The 22,955-nt window shown below is 64.6% G+C and overlaps 2 protein-coding genes across 3 annotated transcripts; both read right to left on the bottom strand.

The window, feature by feature from the left end:
• Nucleotides 1–89: 89 nt before the first annotated feature.
• PPFIA3 (PTPRF interacting protein alpha 3) lies at nucleotides 90–17,633 on the bottom strand. Its single transcript, XM_040978311.1, has 29 exons — nucleotides 17,574–17,633; nucleotides 13,518–13,772; nucleotides 12,935–13,036; nucleotides 12,538–12,702; nucleotides 12,260–12,334; nucleotides 11,759–11,833; nucleotides 10,987–11,208; nucleotides 9,994–10,140; nucleotides 9,758–9,892; nucleotides 9,209–9,292; nucleotides 8,978–9,109; nucleotides 8,583–8,645; nucleotides 8,081–8,160; nucleotides 7,779–7,923; nucleotides 7,255–7,442; nucleotides 6,517–6,739; nucleotides 5,840–6,003; nucleotides 5,615–5,742; nucleotides 5,205–5,298; nucleotides 4,912–4,993; nucleotides 4,231–4,431; nucleotides 3,288–3,350; nucleotides 3,096–3,122; nucleotides 1,839–2,014; nucleotides 1,482–1,579; nucleotides 1,225–1,400; nucleotides 924–992; nucleotides 443–614; nucleotides 90–165 (listed from the first exon to the last, which is right to left on the bottom strand). The coding sequence occupies exons 2-29, from the start codon at nucleotides 13,755–13,757 to the stop codon at nucleotides 107–109; spliced, it is 3,585 nt and encodes a 1,194-aa protein (XP_040834245.1). The 5' UTR covers nucleotides 13,758–13,772; nucleotides 17,574–17,633; the 3' UTR covers nucleotides 90–106.
• A 1,064-nt stretch (nucleotides 17,634–18,697) lies between these two features.
• Nucleotides 18,698–21,224, bottom strand: LIN7B (lin-7 homolog B, crumbs cell polarity complex component). Of its 2 annotated transcripts, XM_040978309.1 has the most exons (6): nucleotides 21,144–21,224; nucleotides 20,760–20,878; nucleotides 20,482–20,553; nucleotides 19,815–20,024; nucleotides 18,956–19,119; nucleotides 18,698–18,796 (listed from the first exon to the last, which is right to left on the bottom strand). In XM_040978309.1, exons 1-6 carry the CDS (start codon nucleotides 21,184–21,186, stop codon nucleotides 18,775–18,777), a joined length of 630 nt encoding a protein of 209 aa, XP_040834243.1. In that variant the 5' UTR covers nucleotides 21,187–21,224; the 3' UTR covers nucleotides 18,698–18,774. The 2 variants fall into 2 exon arrangements, with proteins under 2 accessions (XP_040834243.1, XP_040834244.1); XM_040978310.1 differs by lacking the exon at nucleotides 19,815–20,024 and having other exon boundaries at nucleotides 21,144–21,186.
• Between the last annotated feature and the right edge of the window lie 1,731 nt (nucleotides 21,225–22,955).

The raw sequence follows: 22,955 nt of genomic DNA, 5'->3' as shown, positions 1-22,955 counted from the left end.
GCCTGTCCCCTGACTGAGGGCGCCTGCAGGGACGCCAGGCAGGGCAGAGGGCGCCAACAACCCGCTGAGCCGCCCCGCGCCCCCTGCCCTCACCTGCAGGTCTGCACTAGCAGGAGTAGGTCCGCACAGACACACCATCCGCCCGTGAGCCTCCAGAAGCCTGGCCTGCAGGGAGAGCGAGCCGAGGCTCAGCCTGCTGCGCCCCTCCTTCCCACGGCTCTCCCCACCTCGGCCTGAGTCCCTCCCTTCCCTGCAGGTGACCACAGCCGGCTCATGCCCATCCTGGGAAGGGGGCATGGGGGAGCCAGAATACGAGGCAGTCCACTCGCCGGGGGTGGCAGAAAGAGGCCCAGGCTGCTTCTGAGCCTGGAGGGATTTTAAATGGCTCCATTCCCAACCCTGGGGAAGGGGATGCACGGAGGAGAAGCCCCCACCAACACACCTTCCGGCTGCAGTTTTCGGAGGGGGAGCCCCGGCGAGCCCAGGGCTCCTGCTGCTGCCGAGCGAAAGTTGGGGGGCAACATCTCAGCTGAGTCTGGGGTCACCCCTCGGAGGTCTTTCTCCCGGAACATCTTCCGCCAGGAGGGGGAGCGGCTGAAGGACTTGGCGCTGTCCTAGGTGCAGTAGCCACCACGAGGGTGAGGGGCCTGGACTCCGCCCCTCCTGCCCTAGGCCCCGCCTCCTCGACGAGCTCCGCCCCGAGAAGGCCCCGCCCTCCCAGCAGCTGGCCCCTCCCGCAGGAGCCCTGCCCCTCCTGCCCGAGGCCCCGCCCCCAGAAGCCCCGCCCCTCCCACAGGAGCCCCTCCCCTCCGCCTGCGCGGTGTCTCATGAAAGCCCCGCCCCTCCGAGGAGGCCCCGCCCCTCCCAGCTGCCGGCCCCGCCCCTGCTGTCCCTCATGTGGCCGCAGTGCCCACAGTGCCCACCTCGTCCAGCCGCCGGTCTGTGCCTAAGGAGATGAGGTTGCTGAACTCCTTCTCCAGGAGCTGCCGGGCCTGAGAGGGGAAGCCAGGGGCGCTTTCCCCGGAGCCAAGGGCCATCCCAGGGCCGCCTTCCCCAGGGCCGCCTTCCCCAGGGCCGCCTTCCCCAGGCCGCCTTCCCCAGGCCGCCTTCCCCAGGCCACCCTCCCCGGAGCCAAGGGCCATCCCAGGGCCGCCTTCCCCAGGGCCGCCTTCCCCAGGGCCGCCTTCCCCAGGCCGCCTTCCCCAGGCGAGCAGCCGGGCTCACCTGCGCGTTCTGTGTGGGGATCTGCAGCAGCAAGGCCAGGTCCGAGTAGTCGAAGGTCTCGTCCAGGGCGAGCAGTGCCCCATGCACCCCGCTCTCCGTGAGGTTCGTGGCGAATTCCTTCAGGCCCAGCCCGGATACCCAGCCCATGACTCGCTCATTGGACCATACCATCACGTCTGGGGGCGTGCAGAAGGGCGCCTCAGCCTCGGCCCGTCCCCACGGCCCCTCTGCTGACCACACGTGGGCCTCCGGCTCACCTCGGATCTGCGTCTGACTCTCCTCCCTCCTCCGCTCCAGGTCCTTCCGGTCATAGTTAAGTCGCTTCAGGCACATGATCCCATAATGTAAACTCACCCTGGGCGGCGGTGGGGGGACCAGGCATCACCACCCTGCCAGGTACCCCACCATGAGCTCCAGGCTCCTGGGAGAGGGTGAGCAGGCTGGCGGATGGGACCCGCTGGTTGCTGGGCACCTCCTCCCTCCCCACCAGGAGGCGGCCGCATTGTCCACAGGCAGTCCCCGTGGACAGATCTCAACTTGTCCTATGGGCCATCCCAACCCGAGCTGAATCGTGGCCCAGGGAACCCCACGCCTTCACACAGGCGTCCCCCCACCTGTGGAAGCTGTCCACCATCTTCAGCTGGCCCCTGAGCTCTTTCTTGTTGAGATGGTCCAGCATCCGGGCATCCACCAGAGACTCCATGAAGTAGCTGCGGTACTGGGGCAGCCCCAGGCTGGGCAGCCAGTCGTTGCCTACCCACTCGTGGTTCATGTCGCCATACGCCAGGATCTGGAGCCATGGGCAGGTGAGGGATGGGTCAGGGCCTCTGGCAATCCCCCACGTATGTAGGAGGGTCCAGTCTAGGCCCCGTTCCCCATCTGAGCGTGTACTTTCCTAACCCACAGCAAGGTAATGTGACTTTGCAGTGCTCACCAGCTTGCCCATGGCAGGTAAGAGTCTGTGTCAGGCTGCAGGAGTCAGACCCCCTCCCAGCCCTCCACCTTGCAGTCACCATCCCTCCAGAGAGGGACCCTTCCAGTCCAAGGTAGTGCCCCTGCCCAGGACTGGATCATGCCTGACCCTGTTGCACAGCCCAGTGCAGCTGCCCCTCCCAGGCCTTCCTTCAGTGCAGCCTGGTCTGGTCACCACAGCCTGGACTCCTGTGGCCAACACTTGGGCTTAGCATAGTTCCCCCAGGATGGACACTAGTGCCCTCTAGTGTCCACAGTGGGGCAGGCCACAGGGTGCCTCAGCAGCGCCCTCTAGTGCCCGCCGTGGAACAGCATCAGGGTCCTGAGCAGCGCCCTCTAGTGCCCACCGTGGAACAGCATCAGGGTGCCTCAGCAGCGCCCTCTCGTGCCCACCGTGGAACAGCATCAGGGTGCCTCAGCAGCGCCCTCTCGTGCCCACCGTGGAACAGCATCAGGGTGCCTCAGCAGCGCCCTCTCGTGCCCACCGTGGAACAGCATCAGGGTGCCTCAGCAGCGCCCTCTCGTGCCCACCGTGGAACAGCATCAGGGTGCCTCAGCAGCGCCGGGAGCATCCACAGAACAGCCTGCAGTGTCCCTGAACATTGCCCTCTAGTGTCTAAGTGGAACAGCTTGTGGGATCCTTGCAGCCCTTACTAATGGAATCCCCCAGGGCTCAGGGGCTAATGGAACAGTTTCCGCTTTCCCACCATCTCCACTTCACTCCCAAGCCACAAAAAAAAATCATCCAGAGCCGAGTTGGGTCAGCGTTCCCCGCTCCCCATTGTGTGGGTACGGTGGAACATCCTGGTGGGAGTAGGGGCAAGGCTCAGAAACAGAGGGGGTGTCCATGCAGCGTGCACAGCCTGCTCATGCACCCACAGTCTGTACCACACCCCTACCTGCTCCCAGCTGATCTCCTTGGTCTCCTGACCCGTTAGTGGAAGAGGGGAGAAAAGGGATGGGTTAAGGGGCAGGAAGAGGACAGGAGGGACAGAAGGTCGGATAGCCAGCTGGCCACAGCCTCAGTGGCCACCCCCACCCCCAAGCCGGGTTCGTGTCACCCCCCAAGGCCGCCAGCAGGGGACACTCACAGGCTTGGTCGTGGCTGTGAGTGACTCCATCTCCTCGTGTGTCATCCACACGTTTCCTGTGGACTGAGGGGCATGGGTTTCAAGGACTTTGGGAAAGGGCTCTGGACAGGGTGGGAGAGGGAAGGGGCTTCTGGAAAGCCCCGGAACACACCATGTCCAGCAGAGACAGAGGAAGCAATGCTCTTTTATGGAACACCTGCCAGATTCCAGGTACAACAGCGTGGGTTTAGGAGCTGGGCAGCCCCATGCTAGCGATGCCACCTGTCTGACCTCACACTGATGCCAACAGTCCCAGAAGCTAGGACACAGCCCAGGCCCAGCACACGTGAGAAACTCGAAGTGTGGGGATGGGAGCGCTCACAGTCGTGGGATGGCAGACGCACCAGGGCATCTGGATAAAGACTGACTCACAGATGGATACCAGGATGCGCATCTATCCTGTGCTGTGGGGAAGGACCTGCCGGAGTGCTTTAGGAGCCAATCCATCAGAATGTCTCCAAGTTACATTCAGGCCCCTCAGTAACACACACACACACACCAAGGGTGGCTGCCAGTGCTTCAATCAGGCAGGGTACACACAATTTCCTGTATGTTCCGGAGTTATTGCAATAAAAAATCAGAATGCAAGAATGAAAGGATTGGAAGGCAGTCGAAGTATGGGTCTATTGGAAGGTATACAGGGACGGAAGGCTTCTCAGGACGTGGTGTTATATCAACTGAGAGCTCAAGGAAACCCCAGGCAGCCAGAGGTGGGGTGTCCAGGAACAGTGTGTGGTCAGTGGGTCTCACACAAACAGACAAGACTGGAGGGCAGGTGGGAGTGGGGCAGGTGTTATGGGACAGCCCTGGGGCAGTTGGCTCCCCCGAAGCCCAGGGGCAGGAGGCTGCAAGGACCAGGGGCAGGAGGCAGCAAGGACCAGGATTGGGGGCGCTGGGCACTCACGGTGCGGGAGGAGGCGGGAGCCGAAGGCGACGTGAGTGAGACCATCTCCTGGATGGCCAGGCGCAGCTTGAGCCGGTGTAGCGGGTTGCTGATGCCGATCTCACGCTGGATTTCCGTGTCTGACAGGTTGGCCATGATGGCCCCACTCTTGACATTGGCCCGGCAGGCGGCCACATACCATGCGGGCATGCCTACCCAGAGCTGGGACATGGGAGGAGAGAATGGGAGAGAAACAAAGGGAAAGTCAAGTGGGGGCGAAACAGACGTGGCAGGCGGGCCAGGAGGAGAAGCAGGACGCAGGAGCAGTGGGAGGGTCAGGTGGAGGCAACCAGAGGATTGTGTGGCATGGAAGTGGAAAAGGGGGTGGGGGTGGAAGGACGCGGGCAGAGACGGAGCACACGTGGAGAGACACACACGGAGGAACGCGGAGGAAAGCCAGAGGTGCGAGGGATGTGGACCACACAGCCAGAGATGGGGAGAGATGCAGCCAAGTTAGAGAGGGAGAGACCAGGACCCAGGTGGGTGTCCCCAGGAGAGGCGGGTTGGGATGGAGAAGAAAGAATTAGATTGACAGGAAGCCCAACCCCTCCCAGGTCCTCCCCCCACTGAGTGGGACTCAGACCCACGAGGCCCTCAGGGAGCGTGGCGGACATCAGTGAGGGTGTTTCTGGGACCCAGTACCTCCAGCCAGGAGACCACGGTGGGCCCATCCCAGGCAGCGAAAGGCAGGCCCTGGCGGCAGGCCTCTTCCAGCAGCTCGTGCCTGGAGGGGTGACAAGGGATGGAGCATGTCAGCATGGAGCCCAGCCCTTCACCACCCCTCATGCCCAAGCCCTCGTCACGAGGGCAGAAAACACGGGCAAAAACTACGAGCGAGCATCATCCCCTGAGACAGGAATCCCAGGGGCCCCTAGGAAAGCTGGGTCAGGGGCACGGGCTCCCTCAGCACGGTGACCCCTTCCACACACACTCACTTCCTTTTGTTCCTTCGGTCCTTGTCACCTGGGCCTGTCAGCTTGGCCAGCCCCAGAGGGTCAGTGGCCAGCGTCTCCTCAGATGGCGTGCCAGCTGGAGGCAGGGAGGGGTCGGGATTAGCACGTTCTCAAAGGACAGGCAGAACCTCTCTTGCTGGGGGGATGGTGGGGTGGGGGTATGCTGAGGAGAAGGCCAAGGCGGCAGAGGCCCCGAGGGAGCAGGGGCTAAGGGCCACACCAGGGCCACAGGTGGACAAGGCGCAGCGTCACCGCGCAGGCGGTGGACCTGGGAGGGCGGCCGTGGTGCCAGGGTTTAACCGCCCGCCGCAACCTGAACGCATTCCAGGCCAATGAACAGACCAACAGAGGAAGGCGTGAGGAACAGCGGAGGGGGAGGGGAGGGGCCTCACCCAGCGAGGAGCTGTCGCGCCCAGGGGGCCCCATTCTCCCCTTCTCTTTCTTGCCAAAGAGCCGGCCTATGGATGACTTGATGCTCTTCTTCTTGGGGGCCTTGTGCAGGGAATCCGGGGTGCCTTCGCTAGGTAAGCAAGGCCATGAGGGCAGGCCCTCTCTGGGCTGGGGGGAGGTGCCCCCTCCCCCTCCTCCAGCCCTTCTTGGTCCCCAGCCCTGCTGACCTTCCCCGCGGAGGTCCCCCATCTTCCAGGGACCCTGCCTGCAGTGCCAGGGCCTGGGTCATCCTCTCGAGCCGGGCTGAGCGCGGCGTGGGTGGGGGGGTGTCTCCTGGGATGGCCGGCCCCTCCCCTCGTGGCCCCCCGGCCTCCTCCTTGGGGACATGATTCTGGGGACACAGAGACACAGGTGGGAGAGTCTTCTAAGCGGCTGCTCGGTCCCCAGGCTGCCTCCTGGGGTGTCCAGGGGGACACTTGCTTGGAAGGCAGGCCAGGCAAAGTAGGCTGAACTACAGAAGCAGAAGGCCCATATAGGGGTTTCCCCTTGAACTTGATGGGCGACTCCACTTCCAGAGTCAGAAGTGGGGTGTGCCTGCCCTTATGGGGGAGCAGGGAAGCAGGGGGCGAGGCCACACAGCGGGGCCGACCCAGCTTCACCACTTTCAAAGGCCCATCCTGAGGGTCTGTTCTAGTCCCCAGGCGGGTGTGTGGTCAGACATATGCTTCCAATCAAGTGGAAGGGACCAAAGGACATCAGGGCTCAGGATCCCAGCCACTTGGCTCCTGTTTGGGTCTTTACTGAAACCGCTGCTGGGAGGAGAGCGTGGCTGTTCCACGTGGGGGAACCTCTCCCACTTCTCCCAACATCCCCCCCCAAGGCTGGGGAGACTTCAGATACTCACAGCCTTGTCGGTGCCCTCTCGGGCAGGACTGGGTGGTGCCAGGCGGGGTGTGGAGTGGCCTGAGCTGGGCGGGGAGGGGCTGGCAAGGGTGGAGGTGGTGAGGGAGGGGGGCAGCGAGCAGCTGCTGCGATAGCGGCCCAGGGAGTCCAGGCCCGAGCTGGACACACGGCTCTCCAGCTCCTCAGCCCTCTGCTCCGTGGTCTCCTTCTCCTCCTGGATCAGCCTGGCAGGGGTGCAGGGGGCAGAAGAGACACAGCAAAGGGTGAGAGGACGGGCTGAAGCAGAGAAGGTGGTGGGGACAGAGAATGCTGCCCTTAGCGTGCTGTGGTAGGCTCCCAAGGAGTCTTAGGGTGCAGGAGGAGACAAGGAAGTCATGGAGGGACGGGGCAGTCAGGCGTTCACATCACAGAGTTCTAGAAAACCACAGAGGAGCACATGCCGTGGTGTAGCAGGTAAGCCACCACCTGTAGCCCCTGCAGCCCACAGAGGCGCTGGTTCAAGTCCTGGCTGCTCCACTTCCCATCCAGCCCAAGGCAACCCAAATGTTTGAACCAGAGGCACTGGGGGGGACGGTCAGGGCAGGACAGGGCAGGGTGGGTGGAGCAGGGCAGGGCAGGGGCAGGACAGGGCAGGGTGGGTAGAGCAGGGCAGGGCAGGGGCAGGACAGGGCAGGGTGGGTGGAGCAGGGTAGGGCGGGGCAGAGAGGGGTAGAGGGGGGCAGAGAGGGGCAGGACTCACTTGATTTCCTTGTTGATGGCTTCCAGCTGCTCCTGGAGCATGATGGCCAGCGTCTGCACGTCAGCCTGCCCGCTGGGGGACAGCAGCTCTGCCCCAAACATCCCCTCTGCCTCCTCTTCGTCTGAGCCATCTAACTCCCCAGGGAATGGGGGAGGCATAGACCCAGCTGATGCAGACCGTTCCCAGTCCTGTCTCTGTAGGGGAACAGTGTGCCAGCAGGTGGGTGGGTAAGTGGCTGGGGGCCTGGGAGGATGCTGCGTCTTGGCCCCACCCCCTCATCCTGATCCCGCCCACCTCTCCCCACACCCACTCCCTTTGATCCCGCCCTTCAGCCGACTCCACCCACTCTGCAATGCCATGCTCCCCCTCGCGTCTCACCAGGGGAAGCCAAGGCCGACGTCCACAGCAGGGGAACCCGTGGGCATGGCGGCACGGCAGAGGAGAGAACGCAGTGAGCCCAGGAGACGCTGCCCTCCAACGGCCTCCCTCCCCAACCCCCTGTCTGCCCAAGCCCTGCCGCTGACCTTGGATGGCTCATCTTTGACCCCTGACCAGCGGCCCCTCTTGCTTGCCCGACCACTGCCGGCCCCATAGGGGTCCAGATGGGCCCCAGAAGGTAAGGTGGGTGCCTGTGAGTACCGCAGCTCCAGGGCACTGCCAGGGAGAGACCTGTGGGTGTTGAAGACGGTAGTCAGGGGCCAGGGCTCCCGGGGCCAGCCCAGGGTCAGTGGCCATACAGTCAAGGAGCCTGTGGGAGTCAGGGAGACAAGAACGGGGCCAGGACAGCGGCTCCAGGAGCAGAGGCAGGATAAGGGGCCACCGTCACCTGGAGTAGGAGGAGGGCGGCCTCCCCCGCAGCTGGTCAATCTCCATCTGCATCCGCTCCATTTCGGCCAAGAGCTGCTCCTAGAGTGGGGTGTGGGGTGTCGGCTCAGAATGTACCCCCGGGCGAGGGGCGGCCCCTCCTGGCCTGCGCCCTGTGTGCCCCTGCCCCTGGGCGAGGGGCAGCCCCTCCTGGCCTGTGCCCTGTGTGCCCCTTACCCGGGGCGAGGGGCAGCCCCTCCTGGCCCGTGTGCCCTGCCCTGGTGGGGTGCCTGTCTGGCCGCCTGTGTGCCTCCCAGGCGAGGGCAGCCCTCTGGCCTGCGCCTGTGGCCTTCCCGGGGCGAGGGGTGGCCCCTCCTGGCCTGCGTCCTGTGTGCCCCTGCCCCTGGGTGAGGGGTGGCCTGTCCTGGCCTGCGCCCTGGTGGCCTGCGCCCTGGTGCGCCCATGGGTGAGGGGCAGCCCTGGCCTGCCCCTGGGCCAGCCCTCGGCCTGCGTCTTGTTCTCACCTTGTTGAGCAACAGCTCGTCCTGAAGCTTCTTCATGTTGGCAATCTCCTCACTCAGTGAGTTCTGTGGGGTCGCAGGGAAGTGAGGGGGTGGAGCCTGCCAGGGACACTGCCCAGGGGGCGGGTGACTGCCCGCAGGGCCAGGTGGACCAGGGTGGGCACCAATCAGGAGTGTAGGGAGTCCTGGGTAATCACAGGGGGGCCGGCCACAAGGGTCCCCAGGATAGACAAAGCCAAGGCGACACCCCAAACCCCACCTCCCACATCCCTCTCTGGGAAGTTGTCAGATCAGAGATGCTCAGGTCTGGAGCGAGTTCAGACCGGGATCTGGGCAGGGGCGGGGAGCAGCTCGGCCCCAGGATGAGGTGGCCCTGGCTCCCCAGGTCGGGGGCACACCTTCTCCTCCAGCGCCCCCATGCGCTCCTTCAGGTGCAGCTGGAGCCGCTCGTTGGACTCGCTCAGCAGCTTGTCCACAGTCTCGGACAGCCGCTTGTTGTGCTCATCGTTCATCTTCTCGCGCTGCCGGGCCTGTGCACACCACAGCAGGGCCAGGGGTGGGGCTCGAGCAGCGGGCCCCTGCCGCAGAGCCCCATCTTCCCTGCGGTGCCCACGCCCCTGCCTCCTCACCCGCTGCAGCTCCTGGTTCTTCTCCTCCAGCTGCGCCTCCAGCTGCCGAAGCCGCTCCTCAAAGTTCCCATGACGCTCTTCAGCCTAGGGGACCGAACGCAGTGTCTGAGCTTTGTACCCCAGGATCCAGTCAGGCTCTAGGCCCCGCCCCTGCCGACTCGGCCCCGCCCCTAGGCCCCACCCATTGATTCGGCCCCGCCCCTCGAGGCTCCGCCCCTTCTCGGTCCCGCCCCACTGACTCAGCCCAGCCCTCTTAGGCTCCGCCCCAACGACTCGGTGGCTCCCACAGATTGCCCCGCCCCTCGAGGTTCCGCCCCTTCTCGGCCCCGCCCCACTGACTCAGCCCAGTTCTTCTAGGCCCCGCCCCACTAACAGCAATAGCCTTCCTAGGCCCCGCCCCACTGATTTGGCTCCGCCCCACCAACTCAGTCTACTCCCACGGGCTGCTCCGCCCCTTCTAGGCCCCACCCACTGGTCCAGCCCGGCCAGGCCCCGCCCCGCTGGTTTGGCCACGCCCCTTTCTAGGCCCCGCCCAAGGCCTCCTCCGACCTTGTTGAGCGCGGCCACGCGCTGGGCCAGCTGCGCCTCTATCTCGGGCAGGGTCTCCGCCTTCTGCAGCGTCTGCTGCAGCTTCTGCTTGGCGTCGTCCAGCCACTCGGCCAGCTGCCGGCTCTTCTCTTCACTCTGGGGGTGGAGGGCAGAGAAGGGCAGTTGGGAGGGGCAGGGACCAGAATCTGGGGGGCCACGACCACTCCCCGAGACCCCGCCCCGGCCGCAGCCGGCACCTGCCGGTACAGCGACTCCTTGCTGGCCAGTTCGTTCTCCAGTTTGTCGTTGGCGTCGTGCAGAGACGTGGCCTCGCGCTGGGCGCTGAGGTAGCGCTTCTCCAGCGTTGTGATGCGTTCTTCCATGTCCTCCCGCTGTGCCAGGGCCTGCAGTGGACGGCACAAGGCCACGTGGACTACAGCTCCCTGAAGCCCCTGGGGCAAGCGGGGCTTAGGACCTCTAGGAGAAACCTCCAGGAAATCCTGGGAAATGAAGTCCCCGGTCCACAGGGACTTGTGGCGGCATCACACCCGTCCAAGGGCTCCGAGGACTAGCCCACCTTGTCCCCCTGACAATTAAAATGGCGACCCAGATTCTTGTACAGGTGGTCCAAGGTGCTTGAGACGTGAAGTCTCCAGTGGAGCCGCTGAGGTAGGAAAATGCACGCTTGAATTTTCCCAACCCCTTCCTGCACAGCCCAGGCTTGGCACCATGGCATTCCTGCCCTGGGCTCTCACTAGAGACAAAACCTCCTTCTGCAAGGAAGCAGCCTCCCGCACGAGCCCCAGGGGCAGAGGCTAAGAGGCCCGGGGCAGGTGCTCCAGGGGCTCATGGAAACTCCCGTCTGGAAGCCCTCGTGAGGTGACCCCACTTCCTGGCCGCTCAGCTCCCACATCTGCAATGATGAGCTCACATCGACTGCCTGCAAGGGTCCAGGCCCCAGAGTTGTCAGCTGGGGCGTGGGAACGGGAGACAAGAGGCCCAAGGCCGGGCGGGGGGAAACGTTGACAGGAGATGTGGAGTCACAAGCAAATGGCCCCTCTAGTAACTCGGTGATGGGACGCTCTGTGCAATAACACTGCAGGGCGCTCACAGGCCTCATCATCTTAGAAGTGAGAGGAGAGGTCTCCCCCTTGTGGCCATCTCCAGGTACCACCTTTGGCGAGCTCTGGGCAAAGGCGGCAGAGAGCTGGCGACAGAGGGCACCCTGCACCCCGGGCCGCTGGCCTCACCTCCTTGAGGTCCCTCTGCAGCTTGGAGTTAGCCTCCTCAGCCTTGCCCAGCTCGCGGTGAGCTGTGCCCAGCTCGTCCTCCAGCTGGCTCATCTGGCGGCACAGCACGGCCAGGCGCTCCCGCAGCTGGCACACCTCGGCCCGCTGCCGCTCCAGGGCCTCCTCCAGCTCCGCTGTGCGCCGGTTCGAGTCCCCGCCGGGACCCAGGCCGTTAGCTAGGGTCTGAAGGAGGGCGGGAGGGAGGAGCAGAAGTCAGGTGGGCAGCATAGAGACACAGACTGAGCGCAAAGAGAAAATGTTTCTCAGGCGAGGTGAGGCTATGCAGATCGGAGCCCAGTCAGGGCTGTGGTCCACTGGCTGAGAGAACTTAGCACAGTGACCTCTCAGGCCAGAGGTCAATGGCCAGGGAGACTCCTGGGAGGCTCAGATGTCTTAAAAATTGGGCATGAGCCCACCAGACATTCGAAGGACCAGAACAGGGGTGACTCTGAGTGCCAGGGGTACAGGCCTGGGTCTGTCCACAAGCCCAGCTGTATCCTGGGAAGCAGCTCCAGTTGCTGGACCCCTAACCCCCATATGGCAGACTCGGTTGGTATCTATGGCCTGGCTCCGTGTTGGCCTGTGTGGGGGCGGGGGGCTCTGGGGAGTGAACGGTTGTCTGGGAGATCACCCTGCCTCGCTGCCTTCCAGAGAAAGGCATGCAAGATGGATTTTGCAAAAGGACATGCACACAGGTGAGTGGGGCCGTGGGGAGGGGCCTTCCACCTCTCACCTGACTGTCCCCCTCCTTGCCCGGCTCTTCCAGCCCCGACCGCCGCCTGGCCAACTGCTCCCGAAGGCTCAGTGACTGCGGGAGAGAGTGGAGAATCAGTGCATGGGGCCACTTCCCAACGGCATCCTCCAAGGACACATGTGCCCCCTGAGATGCTGTGGGCCTGGCAGACACGCACACATCCCACATACATGCCTGCCTGCATACCCTTGCCTCATGCCTCTCCTAAGCTGCCCACTACCAGAGGACTCTGCCCTTAGTCTTGCCCTTGGCCTCCTGGCAGAAGTTTAAACCTTTGGGGCCCAGCAGCCATTCCCAGCATCCTACATGGGTGCCGGTTCAAGACCCAGCAGCTCCACTTCCCACTTGTCATGTTCCTGGGAAGGCAGCAGCAGAAGGCCATGCACTTGTGCCCCGACGTGGGGGCCTGGAGGGCGGCCCAGGCTCCTGACTTCAACCTTCTCTCAAAGAAGCAGCCTCTGCTGTCGGCCACAGCCTCACCTCCTGATTGCTCAGCTCCAGCTGCTCCTCCAGCACTGCCACCCGCTCCAGCGCCATGCGCAGCCGCTCACGGACCTGCACAGGACAGTGGTGACCACGCTGGGTCCAGGCCCACAACATCTCTGGGACAGCTCTCGGCTGCCGACCTCAGCATCGCCCCTCTCGGCAACAGACCCTGTGCAGCCCCCCCACCGGGAGCCCCATCATTCCTTGGTATATTATCAGCCAGCGCGTCTCACGCCGGGTCAGCCCCATCGGCCAGTCACCGGTCCTCCTACCTTCTCATCCAGGGCCTTGTGGTGCTCGAAGAGCGATTTGAGAGCCTTCAGCACCTCCACCTCTGAGGAGACCCCGCCCGGCGACTGTGCCTGGCGCTTGACCACGGTCATGCGCAGTGACCTCTCGTGCCTGGACACCAGGCATTCCAGATGTTCCAGAAGGAGCTGCAGGGGCAGAGCGCCGTGCCAAGGCCCAGGGCGAGGGGGCGAGGGGGCGAGGAAGAGGGCGGCGCGTAGGGCAGAGGTAGGGCCGGGGGTCGGTACACGGATCAAGGAGCAGGAGCAGCGTGAGCGGACCAGCCAGGATGTGGGAGCAAGAAAGAGAAGATGTGAGGGGAAAAGGCAGAGGAAAAGATGCCTCAGGAGGCCACGCCGCAACCGCACCGCCGCTGCTCACCCGCGTGTTGTTCCGCTCCGCCTTCAGCTCGGCAATCTCCTCCTCCCTCTCCAGCAGCTGCTCCCGACATAAATTCAGCTCCTTCGTCAGCGCTGCGAACTCCTAGTCCAGGATCGGAGCCATCAGATTGATCCATTCCGTGTCCTCCTTCCTCTGGTGTCCAGGACCTGGACAGGCCCCGCCTTCCCCAAGCCCCACCTCTTGGGTGTGGACTCCGCCCACCAGAGCTGGAGTCCCGCCCACGCACGGTGCCCCGCCTCTTCCGGGCCTCCCGCCCCGCAGGCCACGCCCCCAAAGACGAGCCAGCCAGTCTCTGAACATCCCGCCCCAGCTGGTAACCCCGCCTGGTGTGCAGGCCCCGCCCCCGAAGGCAGCCCCGCCCTCGTCGGTGCCCCGCCCCGCCGGGCAGGGGTCCCCTGCGTGCAGGCCCCGCCCCGCCGGGAAGCCCCGCCCCCGAGGGCAGGCGTCCCCTGCGTGCAGGCCCCGCCCCGCCGGGAAGCCCCGCCCCCGAGGGCAGGCGTCCCCTGCGTGCAGGCTCCGCCCCGCGGGAAGCCCCGCCCCCGCGGCCCGGCCCCGCCCAGACCTGAGGCAGCGCGATGCTGAGCTGGCGCTGCAGCGAGTCCTTCTCGTGGCCCAGCTCGCGCAGCCGCAGCTGCGCCGTCGCCAGCCCGTCCTGCGCCTCGCGCAGCGTCTCCAGCAGGCGCTCGCGCTCCGTGAGCATCGTGACCATGAGGCGCTCCAGTTCGCCGCCCGCCTCGTCCGGGCCCAGCGCCGAGCCCCGCCGGCCATCCTCGCTGATGGTGGGCATCACCTCGCACATCATGGCGGCGGTGCCAGCCTGCGGGGGAGGGGAAGGGAGCGAGGTGATGGAAGGGGCCTGAGGCCGGCCTCCTCAAGGCGCAAGTTGAGGTGGAGCCGGCCAGACACTGCGCCCAGCCGCTCTGCTGATGACGGGGGAAACTGAGGCACCGCAACCAGCAGAACCGGTTTGGCTACTCGGTGCTACTTGGAGAGGATGAGGGCTACCCTTCGTCATTAAGACCAAGACAACTGAAATGCATGGCTTTCTGGGAAAGAGCCCTGGCTACCTGGCTGAGAGCTTTTCGGGTCACACTTCCTCACACCTGAGCCTGACCCACTGAGAGAAACAGGAGCCGCCAGACCACATCCTTGTGGAAAAACAGCCTCTCCCTCTTCTGGCTCTGTGGAGAGAAGCCCCACCCCCTTCAGCCCATTGCTTGAGTTAGAGAACTGAGGGCCAGGTCATGGGGCTAAGGACCACTAAGGACATCACGGAGCTGTGTAACAGGGGCATGCTCGCCCCCTAGCATCCCCGTGCAACTCTGGCTTCCTGTAGTGCTCTGGCTCTGGGAGAATCCACAGACCCACTCCACCGGGATGGGGGTGGGGAGCCTGCAGCCTGGAGGTGAATAAGTCATCCGTGCTCTTTGCACCCCAAAACCAGCCCCATCTCTACTTTGACCACAGGGATCCAGACTTCTAACTGCTGTCTTACCCCAGAACTGGGTGGTTGCAACCTCCTTTCTCTTTCCCCCACTAAATCTCCGAAGGCGGAGCGCACGCCTTCCCACCCCTCCGGAGACAAGCTTGGCTGGTGGTCTGCGCTGGGACCAGAAAACCCAGGCTTTACAGTTCTGGGCCCTCTCCACCCCAACAGTACCAGCCTTCCCTGCCCTCCCAGGTGGTTCCAGAGGGTGGGAGAGGACAAGAAGCGGGGTCTGCTGACAGAAAGGCAGGGCCTTGGGGAAGCAATGACCCAGGCCCCGTGCCACTCCCTCCAAGGCTGCAGGTCCAACGGGTCCTGCTGGCCTTGTCGAAAGTGGGAGGCACTTTCCCTCCAGTCCTTCCCTTCCTTCTCCCCTTGTGCGTGGCCGGCATAACCGGTTCAGCAGGTGGATGTTCCCAGCCCCGCCCAGTGCACTATGTCCAAGGCTTGGGAAAGGGGCCCCGGGACTCTAGAGATGACAAGAAGGGGCTGAGGGCACGGGACACTGGGAGGAGAGTAGCCTTGGATTGTTAAGGTGATGCAGCTGGGAAATCACAGCACTGAGTGAGCAGTCCAGGTAGCCTCAGGCCAAAAGCCAAGGTGAGGTCTGACATCCCTCAGAGGAGACGTGTTAGGCAGCCCTCTGCAAGAAGGAAGAAAGCATGGACCGGCAATCTGGGGAAGGGGTCTACAAAGCTACGGGCACGAAGATGCCTTATATGTGCAGAAAGAACATATCTACACATTGACCGTGGCCTTGGGGTAAGAGTTGCACAGGGAATTGGAGTCTGGAATCTAGAACCAGCCCAGAGTAACCCAGTAATTTACTGAGTGATTCGGTCCATCCCAGGGCCCAAACACAAGACTGAGAGGGGACAGAGATGGACATGGTACCCAACAAACCCAGCCAAGAGACAGCATCCAGAACTCAGAGAACTTAGCCCAGGGATGGGCTGGAACAGGGCACACGGCAGGGGTGTCTAGATAACGCTGGATCTATGCAGGCAATGCATGGGCACCAGGGTCCAACGAAAACAGAGTGAGAGTGAACTCAGCCTGGAACTCTGAAGGGGCTGGGTGAACACATAGAGGGCTGCCTGAGGAGAACCGAGAAATTCCTGAGATAAAGAGTGAGCTGGCAACGAGGGGGCGTTGTTCTGGAAAGGAGACATTTCTAGGCTGGGAAGCCTCCAGAAGGGGAGAGAGAGCCTAGAACATGCTTAGAATGCCAAGGTGGCAGACGGAGCAGAAAGCTTCTCCCCCCCTGCCGGGGGCCCCATCTAAGACAGAAAAAGACGGGCCGAGACGGTGGGCACGGGTGGGCCTGGAACCCCAACACAAGGAAGGAAACCGCTTCGTTGGGAATCCTCAAGACTGAAGTCTGAGAAAGTAGAGGCAACCTAAAAACAGGGAGGTACATTCTACAGTTCATGGCGTGAGCTGGAGCAAAGCTGTACTGGTACACATTCTAGAATATGCGAGAAGCCCCCCTCCCACACACACACACCAGCAAGAGGATGGGATACGGCAGAGACTCAGAACACCTAAAAGGAATGTTTAATGAAGGCTACAGAACGTCTAGTTGCTAGAAATCTGGACCGAGGCTGAGAGAAGATCAGGGACATCACCTAGACAAGATCAATGAAAAGAAGGTAATGTCTGCCCCGGAACCTAGACCAGGCCTTGGAACACTGGGGCTGTCCTAGCATTTAGAAGGGATCTAGAACCTGGCATGGGGCAAGGGCACAGGTGGAACCAGTGATGCAGAGGCCCGTGGCCACATTCTAGAGCCAGCCCACAGAACCTGGCAGCCTGAGACACCGTGCTTGGGAAACGGAACATCACCATATGGGCCTCAGATGGCCACCTGTCTTGGAGGGAGGGGGGAAGCGGACAGGAGCATCTCAGGAGCCAGCAGCCGAAATGACATAGGGATGTGACAGAGGTCTGTCAAGACAGGAAGTGGATGGCAGTCACACAAGGCTACGGCGACCAAAAGTGAGAGCAGAGGCACTGCAAATGGGGGTAGGGGGACCCAAAGCTGAACTCCTGAACCCTTGTGGAGGTCAAAGTTGGGTGTGGGCCCTGCAGGGCTGACTGTCAACTGGAGGTGGGGGACAAGACATCTAGGTCCCCCCTGGTGGACAGGCCCAGGGGAGGGGGTAGTGTGTGTGTGGACAGGAGCCAAATCCTCCTGAAGAAGACTGAAGTCGTGGTGCCCAGGGCCCCAGGGAGCAGAGGCTGTGTGGGTTTCAGAAGACAGAGGGGCTGCTGAACCGGGTGCCAAAGACAGCAAAGGCTGCACCCCAGTGCCTGGCAGGATGAGGGCTATTAGAGGGGTCAGCAGACAGACAGGGCACTGGCTATAGCGGGAAGCAATGGGGGTCCCCAGAAAAGCGGCAGGAGAGGGGGATAGCCAGGGAGGATCCCTAAAGGTGGACGAAGCAGGACCCAGAAACCAGGGTGCCCAAAATGGGGCCCAGAGCAGGGCCAGCAGAACCGTCAGGCCCAAGCGCCAGGGATGGGGAGGGCCCAGGTATCCCCGGATCAGAGGCGCGGTAGGGGGGGATCCCCGCGCTGCCCATCCGCGCCCCCTCCCTGGCGACGGCGGCAGGGGGTGGGGGAGGCGAGGCTGCCGGGTGCGCTGACCATGGACAGCTCCAGCGCGGGCCTGTGTCCAGGGCGGCCGGCCCAGTCATCCTGGACCCAGGAACGCGGCCGGCAGCTCCTGCCTGGAGCTCGGCAGACCGGGGGACGATGAAGACGCGCCGAGGGGCTGCCGGGCGAAGCCGGGGTGGGGGAGTCCGGCGCCTGCAGCTCCCGAGGCGGGGTGGTGGCAGGGTGAAGGGGTCCCCAGCGCCTGCCCTGGGAAAGCCAGGCTCAGGGCCCGGGAGGAGGAGGAGGCGGCGCGAGGCGGAGGTCCGCCTGGGGACCTCGGGTTCGGCTGGGGACTCCGGGCGCCGGGGAGGGAAGGGGGAGACGCCGGCGTCTCCGGGGCTGGGCTATGAAATCTAAGGCTCCGAGGTCCCCGGGGATGAGGAAGAGCATCCAGGATGTGGAGGAGGCGGGAGACGCTCGCCGAGAGGGGTCCCCGGGGTGGGCGCTGCCGGGCGGGCTGGGCCGGAATCTCACCTACCTGGTCCGCGGCGGCTGCGGGCGGAGCTGGGCTGCAGGAGGGACGTGGGGTGGGGTAGGGGGACCGGGCGGGGCCCCTGGCGGCGGCCGGGGCCCGGCTCTGTCGCTCCGGAGCCCTGTCTCCGCGGCTCGCGCGGGCTCCGCGTCTCGGGCTCCGGCTTGGGCGCCGGGGACCCCCCTCCCCCTCACCGTCTCACAGTCCTCACCCCCTAAAATAGACCCCCCTCCCCGCCCTTGTCAGCGTTCAGTCTCCCCCCGCGAGGCCAACGCCGCCAGATCCAGGGGTGCCCGCCAGCGCCCCCCAAATCCCACCTTCCCCCCACCAAAAAAAAAAATTTTTTTTCTCCTCCCTCCCCCTCCCCCCCGCCACCGCTCCCGGGCGGTCGCGGCCCCTTTAACAGGAGACTGACAGACGGCCCTGAGTGGCCAATGAGAGGCGGCGTCGGTGCCGGCCGGCGACTAGACCCCGCCCCCGCACGGGCCGGGAGGGGCGGTGCGGGCGGAGAGCGAGGGGCGGGGCGAGAGGCGCGCCGGCCAATAGGCGAGCGGCGTGCGGCGGCTGGGGCGGGGGGCGGAGCCCGGCAGGGGGATGATGTCACCCGGAGCGAGCGGCGCGCGGCTGGGGACGCGAGTCGCGACCCCGGGTCCCGGCAGGGGCGCGCCGGGCGCCCCGCTCCGCTCGGGACGCCGAGGGCTGGGAGGAGGCTAAAGGCTGGGGTTGCACGGTGAGGGATGCTCCGGGAAGGCCTGGCGGCTGGGGTGAGTGCCCAGCGGGGAAGCGCGCCTTCTCCCGCAGCCCTGCGCCCGCCTCGGAGCTGCACGCGCGGCACCCCTCGCCCCGGCTCCCACGCGCGCGAGCGTGCGGCCTGCAGGGCTCCCCCGGCGGACGAGGCTCATGGTTCGCTCCGCCCCGCCCACGCAAAGGCCGCCCACCGGTTCCTGCTGCTTCAGGAACTGGGGCGGCCCGGGGAGTCGGGGGGCAGGGTCGTTCTCGCTGCCCTCGGACTTGCACTCCCCTGGCTTTTCTGCCGCCTGGGTGTGCGCGCGGCGTCTCCCCCTCCCCGGGCCCCCCAGCTCCCCCACACGCTCCAAGCCCAGGACAGACACACGCAGACACTGGGTGAGGGTGGAACGTCTTTAAATAAGGAAACCGACGACAATAAATACTGTACAGGGGTGAGGGGCCGGGTCTGCGCTTTCAACCTCGGGACTCCAAGGACCTGCGGGGGGAGGGTGAAGAAAGGGGGAGCCAGGCTCAGGGGGAGGGGAGACCATCGGCAGGGGAGGAGGGCGGCGGGGGCAGGGGAGCAGAGGGGCCGGTGTGGGTGTCCGGGCTGAGGGGGCAGGCAGTGTGGTGACCGGTGGGTGGGGGGGCTTACGAGTAACTGTGGTGCTGCTGGCGCCGCCGGGCGGAGCGCATCTTCTCGAAGCGGGCCTCCATCTCCTCCAGCACGCGCGGCGTGTAGCGCACCACCAGCTTCACGGAGCCCTGGGCCGCCTTGAGCAGCTCCACTGCCTTCTCATGCTGCTCACCCTCCACGCTCTGCAGGGCGGGCGAGGGGACGGGGCAAGGCAGGCCTGGGCCTGGGGGCGGGGGTGCCCTCTGCCACCAACTGCCGCTGCAGCCCCGTGCCAGGCCCCAGATGCCAGGCCTCCTGTTCTCCTCCTGGGAGGGCCATTAACTCTTGGCTCGTCATCCTCCCCCGAAATCCTTCCAGGTTCCCACGGCTGTGGGGACAAGCCGCGTGGCCCCTAGGCGGACGCCCAACCCCCGAGTCACTTGCCCCCTGCACCTGCTTAGGCCGGCAGACCCTTATCCTCCAGCCCCCTCCTCCAGCGTCACCCTCCTCTCCCGCCCGACCCCGTGAAGCCCCATGAGGTCTTTGTAGACACTGCTTCCCTAAGTTGAGCCCCAGCACCCTTGGGACCAAACTCTCAGGTGGGCAGGCACTGAATATAAGGCTGATCTCCAACACCAGCGATGGTGGTCTTATACCCCTGGGTGCCCCAGAACGCCCTCCCCTCATCAATACCTGACAACTATGGCCAAAGCCCTCGCCGCAGCCACAAACCCCTCCAATTCCAATGCTGCCGAGGCAGGCCCGGGGCTCAGCCGGTCAAGCCTCCCGCCCCCAATTCCACGCCTATGTCATAGCCCCAGATCAGGATGGTCACCAGGACCCTGCTCGGTCAGCGCAGTGGACATGGCACACAGGGCCAGCACCTGCCCACACTCACCACGCCGTTCACCGACAGCAGCTGGTCTCCACGCTTGAGGCCCCCATGGCGGTCGGCCACACCCCCGGGGATGACCCGGGAGATATAGATGGGGGAGTTTTGTTCTTTGCCACCCATGATGTTGAAGCCCAGGCCCTCGTCCGTCTTGGGCAGTTCCACGACCCTGGGATGTGCGTGACCCTCGCTGGCCGTGAAGGCAGCCACCGTAGCCTGAGGACAGAGAGAGTCCTTCTGTGGAGTTGAGGGTCCTGCCACAGTAGATGTGAAGTGTTGGAGGGGGTCCAGGGGGTCCAGGCTGCTGGAACCCAAGCATGGGACTCAATCCAAGCCCACCCTGTGCTTGTCGCCCCATGCCACTCCGCAGGAGTGGGTCTGCACCTGCCAGGCTAGGCTGGGAGGGAGCCCGCCCATCGCCGGTTCTTGTCCTGCAGTTGCTGGAGGTTCTGTTCCAGCCACACAGGCAGGACCCGGTCCCTTTGGGTGGTTGACCAACACACACGCTTTTAAATGACATTTGCTGGAGTTTGAAATATGCGATTATTTAAAGGGCAGTATAAAAATAAGTGATGAAGGTGGTAGGGCACTGCCAGGGAGGAACAAGGACCAGCGTGGAGAGGGACCTGAGATGGACCCAACGCCAAGGGCAAAGACGGGTCAGGGCGCCTACCTTGGCTGTGGCGTGGGCGCGGATCTCGGCGCTGCCCGCGATGTCCAGCGTGTCATACAGCTGCTCGTACACCTGCGAGAGGACGCATGGGGGCAGCTGCCAGCTTCCTGCCCCGGGCCTCCAGACCCTCCCCCTGCACCCCAGGAGCCATCCCGCCCCCGCAAACGGAGCCCCAAGGAAATCTACAACTCCCGAAGCAGCCGGGAGCCCGAGGCGCACTGGCGCCCTGCGGGAGCCGCCGTCCGGGGGATGCGAGGCTGGGGGACATCGGCTCTCACCTCCCGGATGGCGGAGCAGAAACGGCTCTGCAGGACCCGCTGGAGGGCCTGCAGCTTCTGCGGAGGCAGCTCCCCGCTGCGCTGGAGCCGCTCCAGGAGCTCCACGGCCCGGGACACGTCTGCGGGGGCGGGGCGCGGAGTCAGGGGGCGCGAGGACGGCGGGAGCCGGGGAGACCCGGGCCGGCGCGGGGCGTCCAGGAGCGCCCGGGCCGGACTGCGCCCCTCCGACCGGGCCTCCCGCAGCAGCAGGGGTGCGCGCCGGACCCTCCCACGCCAGCCCCGCCCACCCCGCCGGGTCCGCCCGCCCGCCGCGCCCGGCCCGGTGCCGGGATCCGGGGACGCAGGCCGCGGCTCGGCTGGCCAGGGCCCCCTGGCGCCGCTCACCCCGCTCCAGCCCCAGCCCCAGCGGCTCCACCAGCGCAGCCATGTCGGCGCCGCCGCTGCCAGCCGCCCGCCAGCCCCGTCGCCGGCGGGGGCGGGGCTGCGCGAGGCCACGCCCCGCGGCTCGGGCGCGCGCGCGCGTGACCGCGACCGCCCGGCCCGCGCGCGCGCCCGCTCCTCCTGCGGCGTCAGGGTGTTCGCGCCTCGTCCACCGTCCTGTCCGCCGCACCTCTTTCCTTTCCCCACGTTTATTCCACAAACGCTGCTTCTCCATCCCGGCTGAGTGGACAGGGCCGAGTCCGCGTCCCCAGGACTGCAGGGTGTGTGACAGGAGGGCCACGACTTGCTGTCCTGGCAGAGGTGCTGTAGAGGACACATCTGGACTTTTTTAAAAAATTCATTTTTACTGGAATGTCAGATATATAGAGAGGAGAGACAGAGAGTAAGATCTTCCATCTGCTGGCTCACTCCCCGGGTAGCTGCAATGGCCAGAGCTGAGCTGAGCTGATGAAAAGCTAGGAGCCAGGAGCCTCTTCTGGGTCTCCCACGCGGGTACAGGGTCCCAAGGCTTTGGGCCGTCCTCGACTGCTTTCCCAGGCCACAGGCAGGGAGCTGGATGGAAACTGGAGCAGCCGGGACATGAACTGGTACCCATATGGGATGCCAGTGCGTGCAAGGTGAGGACCGCGTGGAACATCTTCCATCCACCAGTTCACTTCCCAAATGGCCCAGGCATGGGCCAGGGTAAAGCCAGGAGCCCCGCGTGGCCCTGAACTCCAGCCATCCCCAGGCGCAGCAGCAGGAAGCTGGACAGGAAGTGGAGGAGCAGGGATGCAGGCTCCACGGCACTCACTTCCTTCCGGCCACAGAAAGCAGCAGCCCTGGGCCCTCTGCACCTCCGGGGTGGACAGGGCTGGCCGGGGCGTCGCGAAGGCCGCTTGCCCGTTCCTGCCCTTCATCTCCACAGTGGCAGCTCTAAGGTGAAGCTCACGTCCCGTCCAGCCGCGCGTGCGCTGCGGAACCCAGGTAAGAGTGATGACGGTTCCTTACCTGGGATTCCACGTACCTCTTCTCTCAAATTCTCCAACGCTGTTTCACTGAATCGTCTTGTCCCCAAGCTTCCTGAAAACTTCACTAAAAGCTGGTGACATTCCCGCCATGTCTCTTTTCCCCCTTTGCAATTTGCCTCCAGGGCAAGGCTCCCAATGTGAGGGTCAGTTCAAATCCCAGCTGCTCCACTTCCTATCCGGCTCCCTGCTAATCTGCCGCTGACAGAAGCGGGGACGGCCTAAGCAGGGCCCCTGTCCCCGCAGAGGGAGACCCAGATGAAGCTCCCGGCCTCAGGCTGGACCAGCTTGGGCCATTTTGGCCATTTAAGCCAGCAGATTGGAAAACTATCTCCCTTCCAAATACACATGTATTTAATGGAGATGCAAAGGACACTCCCCTACAGTGACAGGGCTGGGCCAGAACAGCCCCCTGGATCCCCCAGGGCCTGCATGCAGGAAGCCGGACAAGGGGGAAGCCTAACCCAGGTGCCCCTCACAGGCGTCTCAACTCCTAGGACCCACCCCCAGCTCCTCTGAGCAGGCTGCGCACCTCTCCAAGCTTATGCAGGTGCTTTCCCAGCACTGGGTGGCTCAGTCTCATCAGCTACTAGATCCCCTTCTGGGCTCTTCATCTGCCGCCGCTCCCTGGTGGACAGTTCCCAGGTGCTTCTCCGGGTTGCAGTTCTCACCCCCCAGTTGTCCCAGTGTGCAGGCCTCTCTCCAGCTCATGCATGGGCAGCACGGAGTGGCGCCCGACGCACACCCT

Source organism: Ochotona curzoniae, unplaced genomic scaffold, assembly GCF_017591425.1.
Source record: "Ochotona curzoniae isolate NIBS_2020 unplaced genomic scaffold, NIBS_Ocur_1.0 contig_2861, whole genome shotgun sequence".
Taxonomy (NCBI): domain Eukaryota; kingdom Metazoa; phylum Chordata; class Mammalia; order Lagomorpha; family Ochotonidae; genus Ochotona; species Ochotona curzoniae.
Note: the sequence above shows the minus strand (reverse complement) of the source record. Positions and strands in the feature narration are given on the sequence as shown.